Source organism: Kwoniella pini, chromosome 7, assembly GCF_000512605.2.
Source record: "Kwoniella pini CBS 10737 chromosome 7, complete sequence".
Classification (NCBI taxonomy): domain Eukaryota; kingdom Fungi; phylum Basidiomycota; class Tremellomycetes; order Tremellales; family Cryptococcaceae; genus Kwoniella; species Kwoniella pini.
Window position 1 is genome coordinate 659,785 of NC_091722.1, and position 21,423 is coordinate 681,207.

At 37.8% G+C, this 21,423-nt stretch overlaps 8 protein-coding genes across 8 annotated transcripts; 4 read left to right on the plus strand and 4 right to left on the minus strand.

Annotated features, from left to right (window-relative positions):
- Positions 1-438: 438 nt before the first annotated feature.
- I206_105391 (uncharacterized protein) lies at positions 439-4,063 on the minus strand (the record flags this gene model as incomplete). Its single annotated transcript, XM_019155446.1, has 10 exons — positions 439-658; positions 732-874; positions 956-1,180; positions 1,260-1,410; positions 1,472-1,537; positions 1,626-1,782; positions 1,862-2,559; positions 2,628-2,764; positions 2,834-3,049; positions 3,137-4,063. 10 exons carry the CDS (start codon positions 4,061-4,063, stop codon positions 439-441), a joined length of 2,940 nt encoding a protein of 979 aa, XP_019011600.1.
- A 1,469-nt stretch (positions 4,064-5,532) lies between these two features.
- Positions 5,533-9,368, plus strand: I206_105392 (uncharacterized protein; the record flags this gene model as incomplete). The annotated part of the gene is made up of 3 exons (XM_019155445.1): positions 5,533-5,712; positions 5,797-6,064; positions 6,130-9,368. 3 exons carry the CDS (start codon positions 5,533-5,535, stop codon positions 9,366-9,368), a joined length of 3,687 nt encoding a protein of 1,228 aa, XP_019011599.1.
- A 486-nt stretch (positions 9,369-9,854) lies between these two features.
- Positions 9,855-10,406, minus strand: I206_105393 (uncharacterized protein; the record flags this gene model as incomplete). Its single annotated transcript, XM_019155444.1, has 4 exons — positions 9,855-9,899; positions 9,985-10,034; positions 10,117-10,216; positions 10,320-10,406. 4 exons carry the CDS (start codon positions 10,404-10,406, stop codon positions 9,855-9,857), a joined length of 282 nt encoding a protein of 93 aa, XP_019011598.1.
- Positions 10,407-10,892: 486 nt separating this feature from the next.
- On the plus strand, positions 10,893-12,073 carry I206_105394 (mitochondrial 37S ribosomal protein uS9m; the record flags this gene model as incomplete). Its single annotated transcript, XM_019155443.1, has 3 exons — positions 10,893-11,820; positions 11,917-11,987; positions 12,053-12,073. The coding sequence occupies 3 exons, from the start codon at positions 10,893-10,895 to the stop codon at positions 12,071-12,073; spliced, it is 1,020 nt and encodes a 339-aa protein (XP_019011597.1).
- A 961-nt stretch (positions 12,074-13,034) lies between these two features.
- Positions 13,035-17,036, plus strand: I206_105395 (uncharacterized protein; the record flags this gene model as incomplete). The annotated part of the gene is made up of 4 exons (XM_070203112.1): positions 13,035-13,214; positions 13,333-16,661; positions 16,760-16,886; positions 16,944-17,036. The coding sequence occupies 4 exons, from the start codon at positions 13,035-13,037 to the stop codon at positions 17,034-17,036; spliced, it is 3,729 nt and encodes a 1,242-aa protein (XP_070059213.1).
- A 368-nt stretch (positions 17,037-17,404) lies between these two features.
- I206_105396 (uncharacterized protein) lies at positions 17,405-18,482 on the plus strand (the record flags this gene model as incomplete). The annotated part of the gene is made up of 5 exons (XM_070203113.1): positions 17,405-17,407; positions 17,480-17,578; positions 17,642-17,729; positions 17,842-18,172; positions 18,356-18,482. 5 exons carry the CDS (start codon positions 17,405-17,407, stop codon positions 18,480-18,482), a joined length of 648 nt encoding a protein of 215 aa, XP_070059214.1.
- A 268-nt stretch (positions 18,483-18,750) lies between these two features.
- On the minus strand, positions 18,751-19,224 carry I206_105397 (uncharacterized protein; the record flags this gene model as incomplete). Its single annotated transcript, XM_019155441.1, has 1 exon — positions 18,751-19,224. One exon carries the CDS (start codon positions 19,222-19,224, stop codon positions 18,751-18,753), a length of 474 nt encoding a protein of 157 aa, XP_019011595.1.
- A 473-nt stretch (positions 19,225-19,697) lies between these two features.
- Positions 19,698-21,042, minus strand: I206_105398 (uncharacterized protein; the record flags this gene model as incomplete). Its single annotated transcript, XM_019155440.1, has 6 exons — positions 19,698-19,759; positions 19,826-19,921; positions 19,990-20,407; positions 20,542-20,570; positions 20,684-20,775; positions 20,945-21,042. The coding sequence occupies 6 exons, from the start codon at positions 21,040-21,042 to the stop codon at positions 19,698-19,700; spliced, it is 795 nt and encodes a 264-aa protein (XP_019011594.1).
- Positions 21,043-21,423: the final 381 nt, after the last annotated feature.

Genomic DNA, 21,423 nt, shown 5'->3' on the forward strand with positions numbered 1-21,423 from the left:
TTTCGGAATAAATGTATATCTTGTGAACACTTCCTTCGTGATTTACTCATTATCAAGTGTACTCGTACTCGACTCTACTATTTCAAAACCACCTTGTACCCAAATTCGATCCAAGGTGGCATTGGCATTGCCATATGTAGTTGCAAGCGAGACATTTTATCGCACTCAGATACTATTTAAGAGGGCATCGACCTCGCGATAAGCAGGGTAAGAACAGTGAATTATTCTTTATCCCGTATGACTTATCAAATTACTACATCTCAACGAGACTCCATAGGTAGATATATGCATCAAGCATTATACACAATGGAATCAATACAAAGCAAAGCATAAAGTAGTGATGTGAATGATATGAAGTATTTTGATAGGCCAGATAAGAAACAGATCATCCTCTTCTTTCTTTCTTGCTTTCTTTCTTTCCACAATATCAAAACGTCCTCAAAAACCAAACAATCTAAAAATTAGATACAAAACACAACCTACAAACCTTAAAGTACTTAATCCTAAAACAGCATAAAATATAACAGTAAGATAAGGATTAAAAGTAGTTTCTGTTGCACTTGTAAAATGATTATTAACCCAAGTTGTAAATGCAGAAGAAGTAAATAAAAGAATAATAAGCATATTTGATCCAATAAAGAGTAAAACAACGTTTGTTCTATTTAAATTAATCACAATAATTAGCTCAATCTATTGAATTTAAGGGAAGAAAAAAATGAAAATTAACTTACCTGAAATTTCTATCCTCATCTGCACGTTTAGTTTCTGCAGATCTCTTTTCTATTTTTTCTTTTGCAGGTATTCTTAATTCTTGTCTTGCTTGTTGCCATAAAGCTTCAACATCTTCTTGTTTTGTAGGTAAAGCAACTTCAGCCTATTCATTTGCCCAAAAGAAAAAAAGGGGTTTTAGCAATCAGCTTTTTGATGCCTATTTAGGAATAAGTTGATGACTGACCATTTCTTTTCCATCCTTTTCAACTTTTTTAGCTGATCCTAAATCTTTTGAAGCTCCATTATCTCCTTTCGTACCCCAACTAACATCGTGTAAATTACACATTGCGTAAATGAGTAAGATGTTAACATAGGAAGGAAGTAGTAAGAGGTATTGAACGAATGAAGTTAACATGTGCCATGGTTCGAAATATAATATGGATGAAATAAGATAAAGACCGTATGTTGCCTTTGACCAACAAGATCGTTTATCAGCCATTAAGTCTCATTTACAAATTTGAGTCATAAAACATGCATATCCAACTCACCATTAAAGACATAGCCAGATCGAGGAAAGTTTTGTTCCCAAATAACCCACTAACATCCTTCCATCCTTCTGTTGTATGAGGTACAGTTTGGTAAACTGTCCATCCGGCGCAATAAAGCAGGAGCCCTTGACAAACGGCAAACATAAAGATGCTAGAATATCGTATTTGTAAGCTTGGCAATCCACGTCTGGGGGAACATTCTGGCAGCTTACCAAAGAGTGTACATCCAGTTTGATCCTTGAGGTCTATTGCCAAGAGAACAAACCAGTACGATGAAACTATCAAGAAAATTGAGCATAAGCGGGTGATATTCCGTTGGTCTGGTGAAAGGATGAGTAAAAAAGGAAAAAAAGAATAGATACTCACATCAGACCAATGTAAACCTTGTTGAAGACTTGGAAAATCTCATCGCCTGCGCCACCAAAAGGATCGGAACCTCCAGATATCGAAGAAGAAATCAGGAAGAAGAAAGCAAGGTAGAATGAAGAGATAGAAAGCCAATTGAAGATGAGATTGATGAGATCTATCATAAAGGATAATTAGTGATGATTTTCAGTTAGCCTGTTGCAAACAGTCGACTGATATCAAGTTACTTGACTCACTATATATAGTTAAAATGGTAAGAGCAATTTTCCTAAAGAAACCATGTCCACTTGTCCAAATTCTCCAAAAACAAACCATAGCATAAGTAGCAGCGAAAATTGAACCATTTAACCATCTTCTTCTTTGTGAAATAAATTCAGGTACTCTTGAAGGAACATCTGTACCAGCTTTAGCAGATTTAATATATTGTAATCTCCATCTAGCATTTTTTTTAACAACAATTTCAAATGCTAAAATTCTATCTTCTGCTAAAAATTTATTTCTATCAAAAATAGATGCAGTTGCTCCAGGTAAATTCATCATTTCACCATGAAAATAAGCTGCTAATGGACCTGTTCCATCTGAATGATTTTTAACAGCATCATAACGATAAGCTGAAAATGCACCAGGTAAAACACTTATTAAACCAAAAACAGATTCAAATGGTTTATCTAAAATATTTGACATTTTATATTCAAAATTTTGACCTGCAATCAAAGGGTTGAATAATAGTTTACCAAATTTACCGGTATCCGCGAATATTTCTCCGCATGCACCACCAACATTTGGATGTTTTTCGAAACATTTATAAAGTTCATATATTGATGTTCCACTAGGTTTTGTACCTACGTCAAGTAAGACACAGACGTTCGGCTTGATTAGTGGACCAAAAGCGTTGAAGAACCATCTGTGAGAATTTAGTTTCTTCTTGTTTTGTCTGAAATACATTAGGTTCTGTCAGCTGATTCTCTGCCTTACACAGGAGTGTATTGAATTCATACAGACTCTTTCAAACAGAACAATAGCTGAACGGGTGTCGATCCGAAGCCAACTTCACCGGTGTCCGACACTACGACCTGCGAAGTGTACTCGAAGATGTGGGCTTGCGTCTCCTTACCGGCTACATGGTCTTTCATGACACCCTGTGTTCATTGTATCAGCTAAAGTATGTTCGACAGTGCAGTCGCATATCGTAAAAAGAGAGTACTCACCTCAGCATAAACACCCATGAGTTGTAAAACCTTCAATACCCTAGGATCAACAACTTTTCTACCGTCTGCCACGATGCAGACTACGACTTTCTTCCAGGCATCTGTACCCCACGTCTTGGATCTTGATCTCGTGGTTAAATGCGCAATATTTTTGATTACCGCATTGAGAGTTCGAAGAAGTAAGGTTGAATCCTCGTTATACATGGTCATGACGATCTGTAGGACAATGATTGTTAGGACACGCCAATTCAAGTAGTATGGTGCAACGCTAGATTCGAAAATAGTACTGTACAACCAACTCACAAATAATTCAGTCTTCCTTCCGTACAAGTACTGCCTCAAGTTGAATTTTCTAGACATGAAATCATCAGGATCACAAGTAGCGGCTGAGTATCTCAAACTCTCGATTTCTCCATCCATCAAGCCTAATCCTTTTGATGAGGTTGGTATAACACCTTTGGGTACGGGAACATCCATTATTAGATTACCATTATTTAGTGGAATCTGCTTGACTACTCTTCGTTCCAATAATTGATTTCTCATTGTATGCCAATGTGAAGTACCACCTACTGAACTAGGGGGACCGTTACCATTCATATTTGAAAATGAAGTTTGTCGAGGTGGATAAAATCCATTGTTGTTGTTATTATAGTTGAAATCCCTAGGATTTGAGGGTATGGCAGGTACCACTGATCCGACATCCCATTCTTTTTGAGGAGTGGATGCTAAATGAGTAGTAGAGGAATAAGATTTGGTTTCTTCTGGATAATAATCTGAATGGTGAGATGAAAATGATGGTCTACTTTGAGCAGGTTGTTGTTGGTAAAATCCTTGTTGCTGTTGAGGTTGAGGTGCTAGATGTTGATTACGATTATCAAATACCTCGCCTACACCAATAACTCCGCCCCCTCCCGGAGGGTTCGAGTAAGGATTTGAGGTTGGTTGACCATACATCTCTGCGTGGGGATCTAAAGGTGTAGGAGGATGTCGATATCCTTGTTGATAGCCAGTCAAAGAAGGAGAAGGAGCTGATTGACCGTATCCATTAACATGAGGATCGGTAAATCCAGGTGAAGGTTGTCTTTGTAAATCTGTATAATATGAATCTAATGGATCGTTATAAGCTTGTTGATTTTGTTGTTGATGTTGATAAGGTGAAGAATTTGATTGATATGTTGGAGCAGGAGATAACTGCCTATTATCCTGCGGTGAATGATATCCGTAACTCATTTTTAATAATCTATAATCAAAGGAGTGTCTTTAGTGAGTTGATAAAGTTATGCTTTTGAAAGGAAGGGATGTTTGATCTTTGTGCGTTATAATAATGGATAGTTGGTTCATACACTCCCATACACTTCTAAAGAGCGATCAAGGTTGTGGTGATCGTCAAGGAGACGATCAAGGCGAAATGAGTGAAAGGATTGTTGTGGTCTGACCAGAGACTAGTAGAAGCGAACAATGCGTTCTGTTCAATGTTGGAGTTCCACAGAACAAAGTGAGAAGATCAAGAGCCTGAGAAATGTGCAGAACTCTACCAGCAGTGAGAAATCGTGAGTGAAGAAGGCCAGCTTCGTGGATCAGTAATCTCGTATGTTATTTATGATGAAGAGGGAACAAGATGAAAATAGTTGCAGAAGTTCTATTTTGATCAATCCTCATTGTGATCGAGTCTGCAGCTCTCTTACTCCCTCAATTCAATCCGATTTGCCCCGCAATCGTTAATATGACTTTTCCTGGCCTGGATGATCAGAAGAGATTCCAAGAAAGAGCAATCGCGGGGTAAAAGGGACTTGGTTTCTTATTGTGCTTAATTTGAATTTAGCTGGTCTTTGTTCACGGTGAAACGCGTTACGAGTAGCACAATAATCTATTAAAAAACAATAATTCATGAAACGCGTCGGTGGCAAAAAGTATAAAAATACTTCATGTGCCTGTGCCGACAACCGGCAAGCATAGTTTTTATATTTATCTGAATTTATTGGTTTTTATCCCATGCCTGATTGAGAAGCTCGTGTGTTTGGTTCCGCGACACACCCCTTTTTGACCATTTCTCATGTGCTGCAGCTAATTATTACGCAATAAATATGATCGATTTGAATATTCCATTCATATAAATGAATTCAGATTTACCACATTCGAGCAGTACAGTAATAATAGCAGTAACGATATATTCTTAGCTTCATACAAAAGTTGATCTTACTGTCATATCGTCTTCACCAAATTTCGACACTCAGCACGAAAACTTGTGGTATATCACATCAGAACTACCGAATTAACCCATTTTGCATATCGAGAGACATTTAAGGCCTGCGTACAAGATAATACGCCGTTATTTTCACCATACAAATCCAATCACATACACATAAATCATACCGAAGAGGATAAAAATGATCGACCAGCCCAATATCCAGTAACATAGGCTCCCAGTTCGTACGAATAGATCATTGATCATTCGGAACACCGTCAATCAGCTCGTTATCTCTCATCAACGTGGAGGCGGAAGAAGAGGAAAGGATTATCTGGCTGAATAAACATTGTGTAAATTCATCCACAAGACCCATTCATTAGGTACCTCTACACGACGACTAAGTCAAAGCTCGCCAACAACTCACTGTCAAAACAACAAAGGAGCTTTTTAACCGAGAACCACAGCCTTCGCTCTCAGTACAGACTGTCTGCTCAAGATATAGTCTCTCACAATGGTATTGATCAACGAGAAAAAATACGCTTGTGAAAAATGCATAAAGGGTCACAGGGTTTCAGGATGTACTCATACGGACAGACCATTATACGAAATCAAAAAGAAAGGTAGACCAACAACCCAATGCTCTCATTGTAAGGATAAGCGTAAAACCGCCGGATCGAGTGTGCACACGAAAGTGAGTTCCACTTTTTTCATCCTTCTGCCTGTATGTGCTAGTATATACCAAATGTGAACTGATTCTTGATAATTAATTCGACAGTGCTCATGCGGTGATGTCAAAACCCCTTCGACAACTTCAGCTGTCATTCAACCGATTGCTAATCAATCCAACCTGTCGGAACAAACTCCTACCTTGCAAGATGTAGATCAGGATGAAGAGATAGAGTTCGAAACCCGAAAAGGTCAACCTGGGTCCAAAGCTACATTCCCTAGAGGATTCAAGGATGTTTTAGAGCTAGCCGCTGCTGCTAACGCTTTGGCTGGCTTGGTGAAAGAGGATACACCTTACAAAGTCGCGGAAAGAAGCGGTAAGTCGTAGCATTTGACCTCATTTACTCAAGGACCCTTAGGTTGACAGAGATCCTCATCGTAGTCAACGCATTATTGAATCCCTGCAAATGCCAATCCGGTGGTCCATGCAAGTGCTGTCATCCCAAGAAAGCTGAACGATCCGATCAATCAGGTGATACATCGCCTTCCTCTGGCGGCGGGTGCTGCAGTACATCTGCCGCTGGTGCGGGTGATGTTGTTTCTAGACCTGGTCCTCCCCCTAATGCCATTCCTTATCTATCACCTGAAAATATGCATCATCCAGCTCACACCTCACCTCATGTTCACAAGACCAAATTGTTCTCGCCATACTCAACAAACACAGCGTCTCAATCGAGACATGGTAGAAGAGATACAATCAGCTCAAGAAGTTCTGGTAGATCAAGTCCACTACCTAGTAAAATTCTTCGACCTCCTCCTCCCACCATCAAACCCTTGACGGATTTCGGTCGATTAATAGGTGCTGCTATAAATCAAGATGGATCTATCAATTCGGAAATCCCCAGATCCGCTGTTGGATTACCAAACTTACCAGGAATATCCACCTTCGATACTGCAGCTGAAAATGGAGGAGCCAAGGTCGAACCAATGGAATACGAGGATATCGACATTGACATGCCACTGTCATTCCCAACAAGCGAGGATGTGGTCATCGGAGCTTGTATGTGCGGGGAAGACTGCTCTTGCCCAAACTGCGCTACTCATGATAATGGAATAACCTCAACTAACAGCGAAAATGGGCATAGACATAAAGGAGGATGTGGAGAAAGCTGTAAAGGTAGAAATGATTGTAACCATTCAATCTCGGTGCCATCTGGTGTTACGTCAATCGCCCACCTCATATCACTAGCGGCAGCTCATGTGCCGCCTCCACCTGAGGCCCAAGCCCCAAGATATGCTTCTGCGCTCGATCCACACGATACACGAGTTCTGCCGCCTTCCGCTCAACTCAGCGCAGATGTAGCTAGAACAATGGGTATCGTACAGCTCAAACCGCTTGAATGTTGTAATGGACGATGTCAATGTCCGCCTGGGCAGTGCGTATGCGAGAAAGAATGTTGTGGATGTTGCGTCAGATGTGCTTGCTCGGAAGAAGACGAGGACGCAAGGATGTCAAACGATGATGATCATACTACGAGTCAAGCGGCTGTTTCCGTCGCAAGCTCTCGACCGAAATCATCCTGCTGCGGAGGAAAGCAGAATGTCGATGGTCCAAACACACAGCCCAGTCCAGTTACTGCTTCACCAACGGGGGCAACTATTGCGTCCTCCTCTTATCAGCCATCTCCTACATTGCTATCACCGGGTCATGCTCAGCTACCCCTTAATTATGGATCGAGACAACAATCTCCGGTGACTTCAGGTTCTACAACTCCGGTCAATCTACCGCCAGTTTCGACAACAACCCCGACCAATGGTGCTGCAGTCCGCCGAGCGATCTCTATCTCGTCCCGATCTGCTCAAGAAGGACACGACGTTTCTTCTGCGTCTCACCGACGAGCAACAGTCACAGGCAACCTACCGGCGGTGACCGGACCCAATTCTGCACCAATAAAAGCTTCGAGTAAAACTATTAATCCGTACAATGCTCACCACCATCGAACGATTTTACCGAAACCATCCAACTCCCACTTATCGACGAACACGTCTGCAACGATTGCGGGCAATTCTAGACAGCCTTCGCCTTCTGGACAGAAACGTGGATCCACCTCTGCTGGTCCCGCAAGAAATGAGAGTCCATCCGGAGAGAGGCGAACAAGCGGATCATCAGTCTCCACCCGAGATCAAATGGGTACTTCGCGACAGTACCAGCCCTCCCCGACAGTCCCATCTCAGCCGTCTCAGAGTGAATTACCCACCACGAATCAAGTTGACAATGCCCATGGATTACCTGACTCGGGCTTGGGTTATCAATGGCCACCCCAATATTGTCAAGAGATTTTACAATCTCAGTATCCAGCCTTCGGTGTCGTTTCTGAGACAATGAACCAACAGACCGATATCGCTTCATTTACGAATCCCAACCAGAATAACTATCCGTCATCGATGCATATTCTTGGGAATGGATCAGACATTGATCCATCAAACGCAACCTTGTTAGCTTTCTTGCAACAGTTTTCTCAACCTAATAGTCAATCTTCTCAAGCTGGTTTACAACATGAACCTGCGCCAATGCCCTTGAATCAGGCCCCTCCTTCTAATCCAACTCACTCACAGGCCTCTTTACCAGGCCCACCTCATTTTGACCAGTCGTGGTTCAGCCAGGTTCAACAGCCTGCGCTATCACATGATGTATCAGGAACCACTTCGCCTGAGCTTGATCTACCATTTGATCTGGATCAATTTTTGGCTCAAACCCTAAACAGTAATCAAGCGCAACCTCATTCAGAAAGTAACAATAACCAACCTCAGCACCACCCAGGAGTCGCAGCTGACCTTAATCCAAACTTCAATGATTTCTTCTTTAATAACGCCGTCACTCCTAATGTAGCTGTCCAATCTCATTCCCAACCAAACTCTTCAGGTCAAACAAATGGTGTGCAAAATGCGAATAATGATCTTGTTCAAACAGATCCACCATTCATCCCCCTCGTACCTGGTTTACCTATAGAGCATACCTACTCGCCTAATTGGACGTCAAACGGGATGAAAGAGAAGATAGTAGAGGATCAAAGAAGACAACTAAGAGAGACAAATGAAATAACTAATTCTCATCAACATCAACCATCACGTCAGGATATCTTAATTAATAATCAAACTAGACGCCAAATTGAAACTTCAACTGGCGATATAATTGACCTTTCGAAACCTCTTGATTCTGATACTTTGAATAAAATTATGATGGCTTTACAAAAGCATAATGAAACTTTTATACCTGATTCAAATTCATCAACAAATGCTCAACCTAATATCAACAATGAATTATCCTCTCAAAATATAACGAATTTACCTGATCAAGGAGTTATTCCAAATAATCCTAATCCTAATGGAAATACAAAAGATTTAGATGATATGTTTAATCAATTCGTTACTTTAGATGGAGTTGTTAATTCAAATCCAAATTCAAATTCAAATTCAAATATAACATCAAATGCAGATGGAATGAATTTGAATAATATAAATGAAGATTCAAATACAAATACAAATACAAATACAAATACAAATATAATTGAAGATCCAAATTCATGGTTAAAAATACAATGTAATGTTGATGGATTAAATTGGGCAAATAATGAAATGTGGGGAAATAATTCTTCTTCTTCAGGAAGTAATTATATATAAATAAAGTGTTTTAATTTGATTTCACTCATAGATTAGATTTTAATTTTGTTTGTTGTATTGTTTTTATATCTCATTGAATGAGAAATATGTATATATGTATTAGAATTATTGATTATAATGAAATTAACATTTGCAGTGTATTTCAAGGATTTATGAGATTGTGTAATTCAGAGTTGTATATTGACGATAATGATATTTGAATATACAATCATGTTTATTATTGAATATTATACATGAAAATTAAATGATTAGAATTATTATGTAGATGCATATTTTGATTGATTTTTGAAATGGAATGATATTTCCAATTGAAATTTGGCGTTTGTAGTATATATCCGTATACGAGCGAAAAGATTTTCAATTTTAGTAAAGAAATGATAAATATGAATTATTCATTATACAATACATCTTTTAATCTTTCATTTTGTTTAAAAATCATTTTATAATTTGTATTTTTTTTTTGTTTAAATTTGATTTTTATTCTTTTTATTTTGATTTTTCTTTTAACCATTGTTCAGGAGTTAAAGTTTTCTTATTAAAGTAAATAAATAATGATTTTTAAAATTCTATTAGAATTGAAAATTGAAAATTGAAAAAATTGAAAAAAAAAACTTACTTGTGAAAATGCATGTAATTGAGAAATCTCATGAGATAAAATTTGATTAACTAATTATCAAATAATTGATGAAAATATAATTAAAGAAATTAGCTATTTAATTTGAAAAAAAAATAAAAGCCTCTCACTCACCTAATTTATGTCTTGCTAAAGTTATTTTCTTATTAAAATCAGATGAAACTATTGTAACAGAATATGAAGATCCACAATTTCCTGAAGTATCTATAAATTCCTATATAAATTACAAAAATTTAAAAATTTAAAAAGTATTATTTACATTATTCTAACTTATAAATTATACTTGAAAATGACTTGATTAATGTATTCAAACTTACTAAAAATTCTATTTTTAAATTTGACCTTAATTTAGTTTCCATACTTTGTAATATTGTTTGAGATTCTGATTGTTCATCTATCTCCATTGTGGATAGCGAAGCTTAAAAGCTGTGGTCGATGATATGTTGAAGCGATTATAAGTCTGAGCAATTCGGAAGTCTTCGTGAGGCGAGATTCGAAATATGTTATACAGATGCAATGCTGAGATGCTATTATCCGTTTGTCAATGTCCTATCGTGTCGTGATGAACAAGTCTTGAAAAAACCTAACCTATATACCGATCATTCTGTGATATTCTTTATTTTTCTCTTTCCTCTTATCAGATATAGTCAAGTTGGTCAGCATCAATCAAGGCACCATGGATTGATAAAGTGACGTGTAATAAAAACATGAACTCTTAAACAAGGTAGCAACGGAAGTATTCTTATCCATCTCATCCAACTTGCAACTTGGGATCTTTCGATGTGATTTATCGACTTTTTGAACACCTACGAAAATACAGCTCAAATAGTCTTCATAATCTCCACGACTCTTCTCTCAACATCATCCTCGACAATCTCTGCCTCACCGCGATGTCTCTGCCCATCGCATCTTCTTCAATCCGATCTCTTCGTTCAATCCCTCTTCGTCCAATATTCCGATCTTACGCATCTTTAACACCTTATTCACCACCTATAACATCAGATTATACATCTAATAAACGTCCAAATAGACCAAATTCTTCAGAATTTTTCACAGGTAGACCAAAATTTAATGAATCTTTAAATGAATTAAAAGAAACAATAAATTTAATTCAAAAAAAATTAAGAAAAAAATTTGTTTATCCTTTACCAAATGAATTACCAAATTTAAATCCACCACAAACAAATTGGTTAAATAAAGAAGAATTATCAAATTTATTAGATATTAAATTAAAAACAAATACATTAAGACAAGTAATTGAATTATTAAATGAATTAAATCATTTAAGATATATTAGTGAATTATCTGAACAATTTGATTTAGTTAAAGAAATTAATATAATTTTAAATAATTATGAAAGATTAAATTCAAGTAATATATCATTATTATCAGAAGTAGAAAAAGAAAAAGGTTTAACGATAAAAGAAGAAGAAGAATTAAATGGAATAGATGAATTTGGTAGAAGTTATTCAATGGGTAGAAAAAAAACTTCTTCTTCTAGAATTTGGTTAATACCTTCAAATAAATTTAGAGAAATAGAAAATTCAATAAATGAAAATGAAAATGAAATAACAAATAATAAATTAGAACAAAGTCAAGTTTTAATAAATCATATTCCTTTAAGTCAATATTTTATTAGACCTTCTGATAGAGAAACTATTTTAAGACCTTTAAAAATTACTGGATATTTAGGAGCTTTTAATATTTTTGGATTTTCAAGAGGTGGTGGAATGTCAAGTCAAGCTAGTTCAGTTGGATTAGCTATTGCTAGAGCTTTAAGTAATTTGAAAGATGATGCAAAGGATATACTTCAAGCTGGTACGTAATATTGTTTTCCTACATTTTGTCCATTTTTTTTTTGCTTTTTTGTTATTGCAAGAGACTATGATATTGATGCTTCAACGTCAAATATAGATGGAGCTTTGATGAGAGATACAAGAACGACGGAAAGGAAAAAGACTGGTAGAGCAAAGGCTAGAAAAGGAGTAAGTGTTTTTTAGGTTCGCCTTGAAGTGTAATTAGATTATACTGATAATAACTTTTCGAATAGTACACTTGGGTCAAACGATAGAAGGCGTCATGTATATGCATGCATATTTATACAACCACACATAGTTTATCGTAAAATACATGTGCTCAAATCATATGGACACCTGCACAGATCCCGATTTACCTCTTGTCAGACTCAAAAGACGATATAATATGTCCATTCCAACATCCATCATTCGGGCTTTGTGTTAGTCGATCAGCAGGATATTGATTCATTGTACGAGCTTGACTGCGACTGAGAACGAATACGGCACTAACTCAGATCGTTCGAAAAAATGTCAACCACTTTTATACCGTATTAATGTTCGGTTCGAGTTTTCTTAACTTATCTGCAAACTGTATACTTTGTTGAATGGTGCGACTATATTATCTTGTCCTTGCAACACGAATGTAGGTGGAGATCACTTCTGCTCTTTTACAAAAGGGGTCATCCCTTATATTGGCAATGAATTGCGTCCATCTATAGCCAAATTAATACGTCTTTGTACATCATGAATATGAGATTTAGACTCGCATCACACTTGTTTTAAAGGTAAATGGTTCCAAGTCGCTTCACAAGTGAAGTTGCCATCAAAGAAGGATGTACCCGAGTCCAAGCATTGAATTCTGCATTGTGCATACCATTAGAGAAAACATACATATGCGCATGATTTTTCATGCCCATAAAATCATAGAATTCATCCGTACAAGACAATCAAATCGCCTAGATGTTCAAAGGTACAGTACTTACAAAATACATTCATTCATCAGGTGATTCCGTCGGATCTAATCCGATAATTCAACAATCACACAAACTCAAATCAACTTTCACTTTCATCTCTCTTCTTTTTATTCACCTTTTTTTCACACAACAGGTGGTGATACACAATATCGCTTTCGCTTTTCTGACCGATCATCAAGGACATTCTACCTGTTTAACAAGGTCCTTCTGAGAAAGCGAACGGTCCTTTCATTGCTGATTTTATACCGAGGGAGAGAGGTGTATGTCAAGTAGACGAGTTTCACTTTTAGATCTTGTACATAGTCGAAATTCATCACCTATACCATTTACAAAACCCTTTATTTCTTCACCTTTCCCTTCCTCCTCAAGCTTAAACAGAAACTCCAATCAAGATAAGGATAATCGCTATCATTACACAAATAGGTTCAATTGTGATGACAACGTAAGTCATTACACTTTTCTTTTTATTAGGTTGAGAAAATTATCCTAAATCAATCAGCTACTCACGGGTCTTCGTCTTTGAGATACAAATTAATGAATTTTTTTTTGAAATTTTTTAGACATCACCTGATCCATTAAATTGTTTATCAGCTCATTCTCTACAAAACGAGAATCTCAATATCGATCCTGATCCCGACCCGGATAAAGATCCATTAAATTGTATTTCACCTCCTTCAATTGTTCCTGTTTTAGAACCGATAAATCAACCCTACAGAAGAAAGAGAGGTAGACCTAAAAATCAGAGACGTAATAACAAGAAAGCGGCACAAATCACAGAGAAGGACCAGGACCACTTCAAGACGCCTAGACCTATTGTTGCTGGCTCAGACCCTATACACGAACCTCTCAAAGGACATAGAGGCCGATCTAAGAAGCAGAAAAGCACGGACGTACAGATCAGCCACATAGTCATTGATAAGCATCAAGATTTCACAGAAGATAGGGACGAAGACAAGAGTAATAATATAGAAAGGGATAGAAGAGGCGAGCACTGTTTAGAGGAATATATTCCCACACACCAGGCTGATAGATCAACCCGATACCGGTTAACACCTAGTGAATTGCATAAACAGCCAGGGAGGGCATATCCCACCACTCGCCCAGTACAAATTCAATACACCACTTCATCCGAAAGGTCCAGCACACTTCCCCAAACCGATCATTCGGAATTCACCGTACCCGGATCCACTGGAGTATCTGAAGCTACTACACCGAAACTCGTACAGACGTGTTGCCTTGATTCCACTCCAGTCACGCCTAGAGCTCCGGATCAATCTTCAGATAGTCCTATAGAGTTACCTAGAATTAAGGATACCACTGAAAAGAACTCCGTCGCCTGTACTTCACCAATCCATCTCAGGTCTAGTGTTACACCTTACAGAGCAATTTCGCTTGAAGACTCTCCAAAAAGAAGATCAAGCAGTCCACCTGTCACTCCATTAATATCACCGTCTGAAGGTGATCTGCTCCCACTTGCTCTTTTGGCTCAAGCGGCATTTCAGCAAATCTTACCCGCACCGCCTTGTATCCTGCCCGGAAATATCGACTTGAAGAGTGACATTCGACCACCCTCTGCAACGCGTTCATCCAGCCTGATCACATCGAAGCTTGGAGCCCCGACTCTTGAGTCTCACGCGCTCAAGCAAAACCTATCGCTCCTGCTGGATCACTCAAGCTTGTCTTCCTTGTCTCCAGTACCTACTGAAATCAATCTATCTCCCTTTCTACTCTTGCCGGCTATTCCCAGGCCATCGCTACATTTTATACCAGCCGAGTTCATTGAGAATCACGGTCTCGCACATGCTGATCCTCGTGCCGAACCTGACGCATCCATAAAGTCACCACTCGCTGTATATAATATCAAAAAGCCACCTGATAAAACTATACTGTCAGACTCATCTGCTCAAGACTTGGATATTACTCCGTCCTCAAATCATCAGATTCTGCCTGACCAGTCCTCTGTCTCAGTGCAGCACACGCAAACTAAGGTTATTGTAGGCGTAAAGTCTGTTTCACCTTATATTTGTACTACTACTGAGCGAAGTGCGAAACACGCAATCGTCTCCGGTTCTGCAAGTACTACGACTGTCCCGAAATCTCGAAATCCAACAACACGTCAACCCAAAATCAAATTGTATATACCGCGGAGGCATTCAACTAGAATCGCATCTCGAACAGCTCAAGACGGAGCGAGGCCAGTGCAGACAGCAAATAGTTTAGTATCCGTTCTCATTGAGCCAACATCCAGACAACTGACTTTGCCTATCAAAACTTCCACAAATCCACAAATCAGCAATAGCGTGGTCGCAGATCAGACCGATAATATCAAGACTAACTTCAAAATGGCCTCATTACCTAAAAGAGAAGCAAAGAAGCCATCCCGTTTCCAATCACCATTGGAGAGCTCTGCCTCACCTCCTCCACCATCCGCACCTACACCTCCCATGGAATCAGCTCCTACACCGAAAGACGAAGGCTTCAGCGATTCGAGTCTAACGCCTCCGCCATTGTCTCAGGGTCAAATCACTCATTCGCAGCGCTCTCCACCAGCTGAAACGGCACCACGAACAATCTTAGAAGAAGTACCGAAGAAGAAACGCGGTAGACCTTCGAATGCTGCTATCGGCAAGCAAGTGGCGGAAGCTGCAACACCCAGCGACGATAAGGACAAGGTTGGACGACAGGGCTCAGAGGAGGGTTTCCCAAAGAAGAAGAGAGGTAGGCCATCAACCAAGCGACTTCTCTCAACTTCCGATCAAATATCGTCTAGCGCAACCTCGACCGCGGAAGGAAGTGTCAGCCCTACCAAGATACCAAAAATCAAGTTGAGTATAAGTAAGCAGCCTAAGCAGGAAGCAGTCCCCTCAAATGAAAAGCCTGAACAAGATGCCTCTACTTCTCTGTCAATCAAAAAGTCAGTTAATACAGCTGGACTTGGTAAGAAGAGGAAATCTGAAGTGGTCGAAGCTGTATCGAACGTGGATAATCAGGAACCAGTCAAGAAAACCAAAATCGTGCTCAAGTCGGTGAAGACTTCTAGTGGATCCCCTGCTCCCCCGATCAAATCGCTCGATGAAAAAGTCGAAATCAACAAGAAAGCTAAGCAGACCAAGGGTGACGCCATCGAAAAACCGGCTGTCAAGTCAGAAACCCAGGTAAAAGCGAAAAGACCTGTGCGTGATTATTCAAGTTCCTCGGAATCGGAAGAAGAAGTTGTAGTCAAACCCAAAAAGAAAGCTCAGAGAATTATTGAAGATGACGAAGAAGAGGAAAGACCTAAAAAGAAGGTACAAAAGCTGGAAACGACTGCAACTGTAGAAGGACAAGATAAGTTGAGGTCCAACGGAAAAGAGCCACCAGTGATCTCTCAAACCGCTATTGAAGAAGACACCTCTGTCACTAAAGCAGACAAGGCTGATGATGAGGGAGAAGATGCGACCCGTAGCTCAAGATCAATTTCACCGGAGAAAGAGAAGGAGAAACACTTATCGAAAGCCTCTTCACCAAAGACATTACCGAAAATAATCAAGAAAAAACCTCGTCCATCTGAATTAGCCGAAAAAGCTAAAGGACCAGAAACTCCGATCAACAAATCTGAAGGACTGGTCAAATCAAAAGCACCTGTCGAAGAAGGATCAACTAAGAAAACATTACCACCTAAAAAGGCTATACCACCTGGTGTAAAATCTGCTCAAGCCGGAACTCAAGCTTCTTCTCCTGCAACTAAACCTTCAGGACATGGAATGGGTTTGTTAGGAAATACATTGGCATTATTACAAGGTACATCCACGCCTAAAGCTAAAGATCCAAAAATTGTTGAAAGAAAAGAGAAGAAGGAAATTCCAAAGGTGAATAAGAGGGGTGGATGGACTGAAGAGTGGATTTTAACGTGAGTTTCCGGATTTTAAGCTATTCACGTATCCGCCTGCAGAGGTAGACAGGCGATTAAAATGAAATAGTGCTAAAATGCAGCGGGCCTTCACTTAGTCCTGAGCAACAAAGAGAATACGATGCTAGTGCACCACAAAGAGAAGCTGCTCGTAAGAAGAGAGAAGAATGGATGAAAAATCCAGTTAATCTCCAAGAAGCAAAGGATAATTATAAAGTTGATTCTGTGAGTTTGGGACCAGTACATCCAGAGCATGAGCTGATGGTAATGTTGATCATGTAGATGCAACCTCGTACGATAGCTGTTCCGGGTGCGATGGGAATACAAACGGCTGGTAAACCTTCTCAAATGGTAGCCGCTTTATTGGGCTGGTGAGGGGGTTCGAGAGTTGAGAGATACTAGCTGTCTCTCGATGATTTCTATGATATGATCAAATGTAGAGACACTCCTCCTATATTGCGAGTATGTAGTCAGCATGTATATCTGATCATATCTGTGCGCCTGGCTGCGGGCTGTTGTGCGTGAGTCTGCACCGCAAGATGCGAATATCTAGCACTGTTCAGAATGGAAATACGAGCGAAAGACTATGATTCATTGAATTCGGCTAATTCCGTCGGAAGTATAAATGATGCGCAATCGCAAATTTCGAACGAAATAGACCGTGAAAACAACGTCTTTTGATCATAGTTATATTGACCTACATTGCATATAATTCCATAATCACGGGAAGTTAAATACACAATATGGTGAGCACCTTAAGAATTACATCGGATTAGCTTCCCAAGACGACGCTGATATTTCTTCATTCATTCGTATAGCCTAGAACAAGTAGAATAAAATCTAAATTACATACTTCGGCAGTTAGCTTACCTTCCAAATTGAACTCCACCACTTCAATTGAGAATCAAGATATACCTGTAAGTTGAATTATATATTCAAATTAAAAAAACCAAGCTGAATTTTATGGTATTGTACAATAGCCAATTCAGGATTTCATCCCTATTAATGAAGAACCTTTTACATCTCGATCAAAAGAACAAAAAAAAGCAGATTTCGTAACTGCCATACGTAAGTCATTTAAATCAATTCAAATCAAAAATAAACATATAAAAATTTATAATTTAAATAAAATTTGATTTTTGAATTTTAATTAATTTTTTTTTAAAAAATTCGTTAATAGAATCAGCTCCTCATCCATATTTAATAAAATCTAAATCACATTTAAAACGTGAAAAGAAAAAATTAAAATTATTAAATTCAAGTACAAATTTAGATTCAATTGAAAATGCTTTAAATTTTATTTTACCTCAAATTTCTCCTTCAATTGAAGAGGATGAATTAGAAAAAAAAAAAAATTTAAAAAAAAATAAATCGAAATTAGAATTAGAAGAAGAAGAAAAATTAAAAAAAATAAAAGATTTAGAAAAAAAACAAAAAGATTTATTAGAAAAAGGTAAAGTTAGTGAAGGTAAAGGCAGAACATTAAATGAGAAGAAAAGAAGGAATGTAATGTGAGTTATGTAAATTCTCAATTGATTTTCGTTTTTATTTTATTTTTTTCGAATCTTTCTCGATACCTTAATTCCTTTTCATGAATCGAAAGAAGGGGCAATTTTGTTTTCATAATCTATAATCTATTTAATACTCTAGACAATCTCGAATCTTTAAAAGCTAATTTAATAACAATTGTACAGTCAAGAATCTTCAAAACGTATACCTGCTGTTCTTTCTCATCCTGCATATAAATCAAATCCATGGGCTACAATTCGTGAACATGCTGGAAATAGTATAGCGACTAAATCTATAACAACGAAAAAATAGTAATTAATGTAATATAAAAGGGTATCGCATATTTAGGCGTATCAAATGTATACAGTATGTACTTTTTAGATTTTTAACGTTGACTGTGTATTCTGTTTTGTATTTCCTCTATTGATTATTCAATATCAATACCAATATCAATATCTTATCGTCTAATTGGTTTATCTCATTTTATTTGAAGTACTACCAAAATCCAATTTTAGTATTTAACCATAATTCGTACCATCATCATGAAAAAAATTATATACTGTATTATCTATACTCACTATCAAACTGATGTCAAATCAACAACTTCAACAAACGTAAAATCTTTATGATTTTTCTTCTCTTCCTCAACAATTGTTATTTTTCTTTCCATTTCATTCGTTGAATCATTCCAAAATTTATTTTCAAATCTAGCTAATCTTCTAAAATCAATTTCTTTTAAATAATCATTTTCATTAATAATTCCATTAATAATCCAATTCAAATTATTTTTACTAATAATTCCAATATTACAAAATACGAATGGTGTTAAATTCATTCTACCTATAAATAAATATGCAGATGGAATAAGTTGTTCATTGTTCAATCTCTTATTTGATTTTGATTTTTTATTAAGTTTTTGAAATTGTAATGAGGTATCGATTTTATTGGATTTTAATGATTTTGATAAATGTTTTTCTTTCTTGTTTGATGAAGTTGATTTTGGAATGGGGTGGTGATTATTGATATTTGAAAGTGGGTATAAAGTCTTTAGCATTTTCAAGAATTTCGCTAGTTGAGAAAACAAGATTGTTTAATAGAAGATTCAAGTTGTTTTAGGCTGTTTGAATTTAGTAAGATACCAAAGTAGAAGCATATTTACAGTAAGAGGGGAATTTACCCCAGATCATCCTCGTCAGCTCAGAAACACAGAAAAACTCGATCCAGTAACCAAGAGACATACGCTTGCTTTGAAAACGCAGTATAGGGCAACCATCTGATAAAGGTGAATAGCAATTTGGTTTATATCCTACTGCACATGTAAATATAGCACGACGACCTGTTGAACAACTTATATACACGAAAAATCAACGATATGTATATGCATTGTCCAAAACCCATTCCTCTACGTATTGTATATTGATAAGTCTAACCTAAAAGAATAAAAGAGCGTAACTATAAACATCTATTCCCTATAATATTACTGTTTTGAAATGAATAAACTGAAGAAGTGAAGAATTATGAAGAATTCTAGTAGTGCGTGGGTCTACATTCCCCGGTGATGGTTCTCGAGGTGATAGTCGATGTATGAGCTATATTGAATGATATTTTATCAGCTATACTGTCTAAGATACGGGAAAAGCTGAGACGCCACTTACTTCTCGTAGGGGTGATCTCAGTCGTAATGATAACCGGTTCTCCTCTTTCAGTAACTGTATGAGTGTGAACATCGGTAATGGTAGTTCGAGTGTAAACTAAAGAGTTCGGTGAATGTTTGGTCAGCTCTCGATCAACATTTTGGTCTCAGAGCTGAGATACTCACCAACGTCATCGACGGTCTTTGTCCAAGCGCATTTAGTAGTAGTCTCCCATTTAGTTGGAGTTTGAGTTTTATCCTTTGTTGTGTAAACTGTAGTGTGAATATGAGTAGGATAACAAGAAGGTCTAGGTTTTTTTCTACCTTGAGCATCAACTTCGATTTCAGCATCAACGTCAACGTTTTGTCGTTTTTGAATTTGATTAGGTCTTGAAAGTGGTAAACCTCTTTGAATCCTTTCAGCATTAGTTAAACCTTCTAATTCCCTTTCTTCGATATTGGAACCTTCAACGAAAGATCTTTTATGGAATTTATATCCTCCTCCTCCAGAAGTACAAGTTGGAATTACTCTAGTCTTGAAAACCGTAGTTTGAATTGGATACGCGGTCTCAGTAGTAGTATGAGTGTGGTGTTTGGTAGTGGTCTAAAAAGAAGAAGAAGAAGGTTAGTGGCGTCTCAGGTTTGGTTATAGGAGTGTGCGATAAGTTCGAGGTTTGAAGCATGAAGCCTTGCGTAGTTGCGGTATGATGCGTTTTGCCAAAGATCGAACCGACTCACCTCGTATTCAGTAGATCTAGCGTGCTTGGCTGTAAGTGAGATATGTTTAATTAGCTCAATGTTAACGATGTAAGTTAACGCATAGCTGAAGATGATAGATCATTGTATGAGACGATAAGCTCAAAAAAGACCGATCACTCACTCTTGGTTTTAGTGATATGCTCAGTTTCATAGCAGACTGGGATCTTTCTCGTATGAATTGAAGTCACAGTAGGAGCGTATTCAGTGGAATATCTATTCCACAAGTGAGGTAGTCAGCCAAAACTGTACTTGTGAGATGGTAAATTTATACATGGACTGTGAAGGAGAGAAAAGTAGTAAACCCAAGGAAAGAAAAAATGGCGGCTTTATCAAGTAAAATGAAGTTGTTCTGTAACGATTTTCTATGCCATAGCAGACTCACCTAGTCTTAGTGATTGTGTCAGTGACTGTACCACAATAAGGCCAAGCTTGAGCGAGAGTAGCTACAGATAGTAAAGAGATGAGGGTCATGAGACGCATTGTGGCTATTTGAGTTTGAGGGGGATTCGGTATGATATGAGAATTATAAGGTTGGAGAAAGAAAGAGAAAAGGAAGAAAAGGTAATAGGAGAAGTAAGATAGATAAGTTTCTTCTTATCCTTGATTAAGTGACATAAGTATTTCCAAAATTGCATGAACGCAAAGATTAATCAATACCCTCAAAGGACTTTCAATCTTTGTGATTACATGCTGAAGTCAATCACAGATTTTTGATCATCAGTAAAATCTCGGCCATCAAACTCAGCCTTTTATCTCTAAAGCGACAGAGCGTAGTCGGTTCACAAGAAAAAGAGGATAACGACCTCTTTTTACGCCCTTGATGTAAAGGACTGATTGATTGTTTAATTGATTGATTGATGT